The sequence below is a fragment of the Triticum aestivum genome, chromosome 3D, assembly GCF_018294505.1.
Source record: "Triticum aestivum cultivar Chinese Spring chromosome 3D, IWGSC CS RefSeq v2.1, whole genome shotgun sequence".
Classification (NCBI taxonomy): Eukaryota; Viridiplantae; Streptophyta; class Magnoliopsida; order Poales; family Poaceae; genus Triticum; species Triticum aestivum.
The window spans coordinates 497,691,495-497,701,394 of NC_057802.1; the positions used below are offsets into that span (position 1 = coordinate 497,691,495).

General features: G+C 50.6%; 1 protein-coding gene across 1 annotated transcript; it reads right to left on the reverse strand.

The window, feature by feature from the left end:
- Window positions 1-783: 783 nt before the first annotated feature.
- On the reverse strand, window positions 784-1,968 carry LOC123075066 (cytosolic sulfotransferase 5). Its single transcript, XM_044497750.1, has one exon. It carries the CDS (start codon window positions 1,934-1,936, stop codon window positions 902-904), a length of 1,035 nt encoding a protein of 344 aa, XP_044353685.1. The 5' UTR covers window positions 1,937-1,968; the 3' UTR covers window positions 784-901.
- Window positions 1,969-9,900: the final 7,932 nt, after the last annotated feature.

Genomic DNA, 9,900 nt, shown 5'->3' on the forward strand with positions numbered 1-9,900 from the left:
TGCGAGTGAGCGGGGGTACTGTTGTAGACATAAAGGTTAACAATCCTATATTAAGGCATAAAATGGCATTTGTTGTATATTTGCTAGGTCCTCCTCGTGGTAATTGTCAGGTCGCTGGTACGAAATCCCATGGCGGTATCTTTTTTATTTGAATGAAAATTCTTATTTTACGTTATTTGGCGAAGATACAAAGACTGATTATGCTTATAGAACATCAGTTGTTAACTGGTGTGTTTCCTAGCCACGCTCTCGGTTGACAATAGGTCACCGGTTCGAATCCTTGCCTGGCTTTTATTTTTCTTTCTAATACTAATAAAATTTGTGATGTTTGGCTGACAGGTGGGACCACCTGATGCCACACATATAATTTCTAGGTACACTTGACAGGGGCCTTTACCTGAGAAAAAATGAAAAAAAAAATTGAGGTTTTTTTTGCCAAAAGAAAGCACACGCCCAATCTGCACCATATGGTCATTGACAGCGGGCCTACGCCATGCTGTTATGCCTCGTCAGCTTTGCCGGCGTATACAAACGAGATTTGCACCGTATTTGCATGTTCAAGCCAAGTTTTGGCACCATTTTAATGTATACCGCAACTTCTAGCACTAAAGTGACCGTTTACGCCAAGTTCTAGCACCACCGGTATAATTGACTCTATATAAAAGAACTGCCAAGATTATTCAAGAGGCAGGTTGCCGAAGAGGATAAAGCAAGAGCATGGGACGACTGGAAGGACGAAAACCCACGCGGCGCAGGCAACAAGACGATCACTAGTACCGAAGACACCACGTGATAACGATGTTCATGTATACTGATCATGACTGACGTTCATAGTACAATTTTTTATAGAAATACTGTGCAAGTTGTGCTTATTAATATAGCATCTGTTGTACTGAACCCACTAGTTCTGATCTGCGGTTGCCGGTGTTAACGCCAACCCCGATCCTCTGAACTTGCTCTCGGTGATCTCATCGATCCTTCTCGCCATCTCCGGCGTCAGGTGGTTCTGCCAGTCGCCAACGACACCGCGCCGGAAGAATATGTTGTTCGCCACTGACGTCTCGGTCATGGCGGTCTTCCCGGACCGGTTCACCTCTAGTCCCGCCAGGCTCTCCATGGCGCATGCCTCCACGATCTCCCTGTCTACCCTGGCTTCCCGCTCCTCTGCCGTGAACGGGCACCCGACAAACGCAGCGAGGCGCCTCAGCTGACCGACCGTGTCGGCGGCGAGCTCCTCGTAGGTCAGGAAGAGAACCTGCTCCGGCCTCTCCACGTGCCAGCGCCAGTAGCCCAGCACGTGCTCCCAGAATGGCCCGAACAGCGAAACGCCGTCGCAGAACTGCAGGAGCGCCTCGCCGAGGTCCCACGGCGACGCCGCGAACCTGTTCCAGAAGTGCCAGAGCGACACGAAGCAGTCCTTGGGGTCCCGGCACAGGTACACCACCTTGCAGCCGGAGGTTGCCACGGACTCCGGCAGCGACCGGGACGGGATGTGCGTCATCAGGAGCCGCGGCGCGGGGAGGGAGCTCAGGTCAGGGATCCGGCCGTTGGCGAAGACCTGGAACTCAAGGAAAGGGATGAGCTGGTGGGGGCTGTGGGCTGCGAGCGGCGCGAGTGCTGGGCCGTCCGCGGTGCGGCGGAGGGTCGCAAACAGGAGCGCCTTGAGCCAGGTGGTGCCGGACTTGGGGAAGGTGGCGAGGAAGACGTCGGTGTCGCGCGCCTTGAGGTGCCGCTTGATGACCATGGCGTTCACGACGGCCGGCGTGAACGCGTACCAGCCGTCCGGGTGGCGGGTGTATGGGCGGCCGATGCCGCTGGGCGCCGTCGGGTAGGTGGACACGGCCTCTAGGAGCTGGTCATAGATTTCTTTGTGGGACGCTGCCTCGTCGTCGGCTTTGGGTGCAGAGGAGGAGGAGGATTGTGGAGAGGACGCCATGAAATTTGTGTGATTCGTGAAGGCACGTTTGTACAGCGCTCCACTTTCTGCAACGAGAATGCCCAGATATTTCCTGCTTATAAAGATCTTGTGTTCTTGTCGTTCCTTCACTTGTTTTCTAATATCCCCTCTCTCATCAATTATAATTGGCGGGACTCCTTCTACCGTTTTGTCTGTCTCGCATCATCCAACCACCACCTCCTACCGTTTCCCCACCATTATTCCCGTTTGTGCCAACTATAAGAAACTATTTAAGATAGTCTAGATTTTTCTTTTGAGTATATATAAAGGATAATGTTTGTAGCCAGGGGACTGGCTGAAACTTCGGCCGGTCGAGCACGAGCTGTCGATTTAAGTGGGATTGAACAATGGATCTCGGCCCGCACTTTTCCCTTGTCCTTACCTTCAACGCCCTCTCAACAATTCTCCATCACATGTCTCTTCTTCTTTCTCCCGCACAGTGCATCGCGCTCCATCATCTCCGGCGCACGAGCTCTCGCATCTCCCCTACCAAGACGCGGCTCCCTTGCCAAGATGTGGCCGGCGTGCGCAGCTGGCGTCGCCATCGATTTTCGCACACGTTTTTTTAGACAAGGTTTTTGCTGGAACTGATGTCTCTGGGTGCTCCAACGACGAGATGTTGGAACCACCCTGACGTCGTGCTGGAGCCGTGTCTACATTTGCTGGAACAGGCCAGCGGCCGAGTTGGAACCGTTGTTGGGAAATACTACAACCGGCCGAGTTGGAACCGTTGTTGGAAAATACTACAACCGGCAACGGCGATTTGCTACGGCTGGTGTTCGAGCAAAGCTACAACGGGCATCAACAGAAGTTGGAACCGGCCACCGGCAGAGCTGCAACCAGCATCTATAAAAGCTGCGACGCCGACGACCAGGGTGAGGCCAATGCTACAACCGGCAATGGCATTTGCTACTGCTGTCGTTGTCAATTGCTGCAACCAATTTTTAAGATCCGAGGTGTGACAATGGTGTTTGCGACCGGCATGGCAGTGCTTGGCGGTGACCGGGGGAGCGAGCTAGTAATGCGGGCGACAATGGAGTTTGCTACTACCGTCGTCAGTAAATGTCGCAACCAGTTTTACGATCCGAGGGCGACAATGGCGTCTTGCGACCTATGGAGTGCTCGGTGGCGACCGGGGGAGCGACCTACTGCTACAACTAGCAATGGCGTTTGCTACGACCGGCGCTGGAAAATGCTACAACCAGTCAACAGGGCTACGATCTCAATCGACGAGGGGAGCTGCCACCAGCACGACAGTGCTCGATGACGGAGGTCGATGATCCTTCACATGGCGTGCCATGGCAGCCATGTCAGCATCACTGGCGCGTCCTTAGGGAAGGGGAATAAGGCAATGCATGGGCAAGAGGAAGAAGGGAGGAAGGAGGCGATTTTCTTGGAGGAAACCGACGATGCAGGGCGCTCGTATCAGATGGCCGCGTGGTGACCGACCCAATTTTCGGCTGGTCGATCGACGCCTATCACCCGCCATATATAAATGTCGCCATGTTTTTGGTGCTTACGTGACATAGCAAGGCCACCTTGCTAGTAAGAGAAACTTCTCTTCTTTTTTGTTACTAGTAAACATACCCGTGCGTTGCAACGGGAGAAAAAACTTCACATGCCCTAACCCACACACCCTTACCCAATAAGCATGACCCAAGAACTCCCTCCCTCTGACAGGGTCCTCTACTTTGACACGACACCATATACATGTCATCGCTCATCCCCCTTCCTACCCTCGCCTATACTGGCCCCATTATGAATGCATATGCTTCGCTTTGGAGGAAACACCGGTAATAGAAAATGGAAATGATAAATTTCTAGCATTCGGATTTTAAGCATGGCAACCCAAACATTTTGTATGGCAACTTTAGTTGACGTGCGGTTGGCAACCATGGCAATTTTCTGACAAAAACGAACGGGGACATTTAACAACTAAAGTTGCCACCTCATGTCAACTAAAGTTGCCATCAAAAAATGACATGCTTAAAATCCGAACGTTCAGGATTTATCGGGGTACAAAAATAGAAATAGTGCATGATCATTTTCGTGCATTGAGAAAGTTGGATTTCTCAACAAAATAACAATAAATTTAAGAGGGAAAGTGATATAGGCAATCACCACCTACATGAGACATCACAAAAGACATATGCTTAATTACACCAGGAGCTTAATGTTTCAGGAGAGGAAAACATGAGAGTAAATCCATTGATGCATGCATGGATCAATGAGAGATGGTCGATCAATTGTTCAATCAGATGGATTACAAGTGAGAAGAAGTTGACCCAGATGGCGCACCACACATAGCTCGACCTTCGGATGTGGATGTCTAATGGTCGTTCTCTTTCATCCTCTTTACCGCCTTTCCACTGACAAAAAAAATCAGTAAAGGGAAGCCATAAGCTGGGTCAAAGTGTTGTCCCTCGCTAGCGAGGTTCCACGAGACCCCTTCGCCTCGCCTCCCCTCGTACCCGTTTGCGCCGACTCCCCTCGGCCGACGGCAGCGCCCTCCCCACCAACCCTAGCCGCCGGCCCACCTTTGAGACCTCTACTAGCGCCACTGCTGCCGGCAAGGGCTGCGATGGCGGCGGGCCTGGCTCCAAAGGCTCCTGGGCGAGTGGTCCTCGCGGGATCTCATGTGAAGCGGAGGGGTGCTTCATGCGGGGATGACGGAGGCGGCAGTTAGGGCGGCACCCCTACTGTGCGGCGGCGTCCGAGGCTCCATTGTCGGCAGGGTGATCGACCTTGAGAAGGATGGTGGTGATTGAAGCTCTCCATTCACCGAGGTGGGCTGCATGCGTGTAGATTGGTGGCAACAGTGGCTGTGGATCTGGTGCAGACCCCACCCAGTTCCATCTTGGTATGGACTTGGCCGGCCGGTGGTGTGAGGACATACCAGTGAGGAGCGGCTGGGGGCTCCCTGCCGGCGGCTTTCGTCTTCACAACAAGGTTCCGTACGGTGCCAATCAGGCAACGAGATCGGGGGGACGTGACTTTCGGCGAAAGCCGCGCCGACTACGGTCATGGTAGACGATGGCGGCGTTTGTGATGCCGTTCCCTTCTTGAGGCATCGTTGTTGCAGGTTGCGGCACCACACTCGGGACGCTCTGAGGAAAACCCTAGTCTGTGTCTTCCCGGATCGGACGATGACGGCACCTTCGATGCCACTCTCCCTCTTGTGGGCATCATTTTGGAGCAGGTGCTGACTGGAAGGGCCCAGTGGTGGAGCGGGGTTTCATGCTCCGCATAGATGACAACGGATCTCGGCGGCGCGGCATAGTGGAGTCTCGGCATCCTATGTGGGTTGATGGACTGCTGTAGGAGGACGGCGATTTCTGACGTCGTGGTGGCGTCGACGGCAGGCCTGGCAAGGTCGATATGTGAGTTCCTGTTCTGAAGATGGATAGGTGGAATATGGCGGCGGGTGCCTCTGTGAGTGTGCCAGACCGGTATGTGCCCCAGACATGACATTGTGGCTTTGTTGGGGCCTCCGGCTTTAGATGATAGTATTTGGTGCGAAGTTTGTTTGGTATTCATCTCGTATTTTTGGCACCCATGCATCAAGTGGATAGGAGTAATGACAGATGTTGTCGAGATGGTGGCTTCACACTTGCTGATGTATTACTCAGTAAGGTCTTTATAAAAAATTAATAAAGTGGTTTCAAGCATCGCCTAGATGTAGAGGCCGGGGGTCATCATCCTTTTCTTAAAAAGCGAGGTTCCATGCGCTTCCGACCCGTTGTAGTCCTAGAGCACAACTGCCTTGCCGATTCCATGAGTGTGATGGATTTAGTTGCTCTGCCGGCAGCACGTACCTGTGCATATACCACAACACGTCAAATGTCGACCACGCTGGTCTACGGGAAGCCGCTGCTCGCGTCGTTCCAGTGCGGTTGTTGTTGGGGAACGTAGTAATTTCAAAAAAATCCTACGCACACGCAAGATCATGGTGATGTATAGCAACGAGAGGGGAGAGTGTTGTCCACGTACCCTCGTAGACCGTAAGCAGAAGCGTTATGACAACGCGGTTGATGTAGTCGTACGTCTTCACGATCGACCGATCCTAGTACCGAACGTACGGCACCTCCGCGATCTACACACGTTCAGCTCGGTGACGTCCCATGAACTCACGATCTAGCAGAGTGTCGAGGGAGAGCTTCGTCAGCACGACGGCGTGATGATGGTGATGATGAAGCGCAGGGCTTCGCCTAAGCACTACGACGATATGACCGAGGTGGATTATGGTGGAGGGGGGCACCGCACACGGCTAAGAGATCAATGATTAACTTGTGTGTCTATGGGGTTCCCCCTCCCCCGTATATAAAGGAGTGGAGGAGGGGGAGGGCCGGCCCTCCTATGGCGCGCCCCATGGGGAGTCCTACTCCCACCGGGAGTAGGATTCCCCCCTTACCTAGTTGGACTAGGAGTGGAAGGAAGGGGGAGAGAGGGGGAAGGAAAGGGGGGGGGGAGGCCCCCACCCAATTCGGATTGGGCTTGGGGGGGGGGGGCGCCCCCTCCTAGGCCTCCCTCTTTTCTCTCCCACTACGCCCCAATAAGGCCCATATACCTCCCGGGGGGTGTTGGGGATCGTAGCAGAATTTTAAAATTTCCTACGCATCACCAAGATCCATCTATGGAGTATACTAGCAACGAGGGGAAAGGAGTGCATCTGCATACCCTTGTAGATCGCGAGCGGAAGCGTTCTAGTGAACGGGGTTGATGGAGTCGTACTCATCGTGATCCAAATCACCGATGACCGAGCGCCGAACGGACGGCACCTCCGCGTTCAACACACGTACGGAGCAACGACGTCTCCTCCTTCTTGATCCAGCAAGGGGGGAGGAGAGTTTGATGGAGATCCAGCAGCACGACGGCGTGGTGGTGGAAGTAGCGGGGATCTCGGCAGGGCTTCGCCAAGCTTCTGCGAGAGGGAGAGGTGTTGCAGGGGGAGAGGGAGGCGCCAGGGGCTGTGGTACTGCTGCCCTCCCTCCCCCCACTATATATAGGCCCCCTGGGAGGGGGGGTGCCGGCCCTGTATGTTGGGTAACGTAGTAATTTCAAAAATTTCCTACGCACACGCAAGATCATGGTGATGCATAGCAACGAGAGGGGAGAGTGTTGTCCACGTACCCTCGTAGACCGACAGCGGAAGCGTTATCACAACGCGGTTGATGTAGTCGTACGTCTTCACGATCCGACCGATCAAGTACCGAACGCACGGCACCTCTGAAGTTCTACACACATTCAGCTCGATGACGTCCCTCGAACTCCGATCCAGCCGAGTGTTGAGGGAGAGTTTCGTCAGCACGACGGTGTGGTGACGATGATGATGTTCCACCGACGCAGGGCTTCGCCTAAGCTCCGCGACGGTATTATCGAGGTGTAATCTGGTGGAGGGGGGCACCGCACACGGCTAAAATATCGTATATCAAGTGTGTCCATGGGGTGCCCCCTGCCCCCGTATATAAAGGAGCAAGGGAGGAGGAGGCCGGCCCTAGGAGGGGGCGCACCATGTGTGGAGTCCTACTAGGACTCCCTAGTCCTAGTAGGATTCCACCTCCCATATGGAATAGGAAAAGAGGAAGGGAAAAAGAGAAGGAACGAAGGGGGCGCCCCCCTTCCCTAGTCCAATTCGGACCAGACCAAGGGGAGGGGTGCGGCCACCCTTGAGGCCCTTTTCCTTCTTTCTCGTATGGCCCAATAAGGCCCAATACGTATTCCCGTAACTCTCCGGTACTCCGAAAAATACCCGAATCACTCGGAACCTTTCCGAAGTCCGAATATAGTCGTCCAATATATCGATCTTTACGTCTCGACCATTTCGAGACTCCTCGTCATGTCCCCGATCTCATCCGGGACTCCGAACTCCTTCGGTACATCAACATACATAAACTCATAATAAAACTGTCATCGTAACTTTAAGCGTGCGGACCCTTTGGGTTCGAGAACTATGTAGACATGACCGAGACACCTCTCCGGTCAATAACCAATAGCGGGACCTGGATGCCCATATTGGCTCCCACATATTCTACGAAGATCTTTATCGGTCAGACCGCATAACAACATACGTTGTTCCCTTTGTCATCGGTATGTTACTTGCCCGAGATTCGATCGTCGGTATCTCGATACCTAGTTCAATCTCGTTACCGGCAAGTCTCTTTACTCGTTCCGTAATACATCATCCCGTAACTAACTCATTAGTCACAATGCTTGCAAGGCTTATAGTGATGTGCATTACCGAGTGGGCCCAGAGATACCTCTCCGACAATCGGAGTGACAAATCCTAATCTCGAAATACGCCAACCCAACAAGTACCTTTGGAGACACCTGTAGAGCACCTTTATAATCACTCAGTTACGTTGTGACGTTTGGTAGCACACAAAGTGTTCCTCCGGTAAACGGGAGTTGCATAATCTCATAGTCATAGGAACATGTATAAGTCATGAAGAAAGCAATAGCAACATACTAAACGATCGGGTGCTAAGCTAACGTAATGGGTCATGTCAATCACGTCATTCTCCTAATGAGGTGATCACGTTAATCAAATGACAACTCATGTCTATGGCTAGGAAACATAACCATCTTTGATTAGCGAGCTAGTTAAGCAGAGGCATACTAGTGACACTCTGTTTGTCTATGTATTCACACATGTATTATGTTTCCGGTTAATACAATTCTAGCATGAATAATAAACATTTATCATGATATAAGGAAATATATATAATACTTTATTATTGTCTCTAGGGCATATTTCCTTCAGTCTCCCACTTGCACTAGAGTCAATAATCTAGTTCACATCGCTATGTGATTTAACATCAATAATTCACATCACCATGTGATTAACACCCATAGTTCACATCTCTATGTGACCAACACTCAAAGGGTTTACTAGAGTCAATAATCTAGTTCACATCGCTATGTGATTAACACCCAAAGAGTACTAAGGTGTGATCTTGTTTTGATTGTGAGATAATTTTAGTCAACGGGTCTGTCATATTCAGATCCGTAAGTATTTTGCAAATTTCTATGTCTACAATGCTCTGCACGGAGCTACTCTAGCTAATTGCTCCCACTTTCAATATGTATCTAGACCGAGACTTAGAGTCATCTAGATTTAGTGTCAAAACTTGCATCGACGTAACACTTTACGACGAACCTTTTGTCACTTCCATAATCGAGAAACATATCCTTATTCCACTAAGGATAATTTTGACCGCTGTCCAGTGATCTACTCCTAGATCACTATTGTACTCCCTTGCCAAAATCAGTGTAGGGTATACAATAGATCTGGTACACAGCATGGCATACTTTATAGAACCTATGGCCAAGGCATAGGGAATGACTTTCATTCTCTTTCTATCTTTTGCCGTGGTCGGGCTTTGAGTCTTTACTCAATTTCACACCTTGTAACATAGGCAAGAACTCTTTCTTTGACTGTTCTATTTTGAACTATTTCAAAATCTTGTTAAGGTATGTACTCATTGAAAAACTTATCAAGCGTCTTCATCTATCTCTATAGATCTTGATGCTCAATATGTAAGCAGCTTCACCGAGGTCTTTCTTTGAAAAACTCATTTCAAAACACTCCTTTATGCTTTACAGAATAATTCTACATTATTTCCGATCAACAATATGTCATTCACATATACTTATCAGAAATGCTGTAGTGCTCCCACTCACTTTCTTGTAAATACAGGCTTCACCGCAAGTCTGTATAAAACTATATCCTTTGATCAACTTATCAAAGTGTATATTCCAACTCCGAGATGCTTGCACCAGTCCATAGATGGATCGCTGGAGCTTGCATATTTTGTTAGCACCTTTAGGATTGACAAAACCTCCTGGTTGCATCATATACAACTCTTCTTTAATAAATCCATTAAGGAATGCAGTTTTGTTTATCCATTTGCCATATTTCATAAAATGCGGCAATTGCTAACATG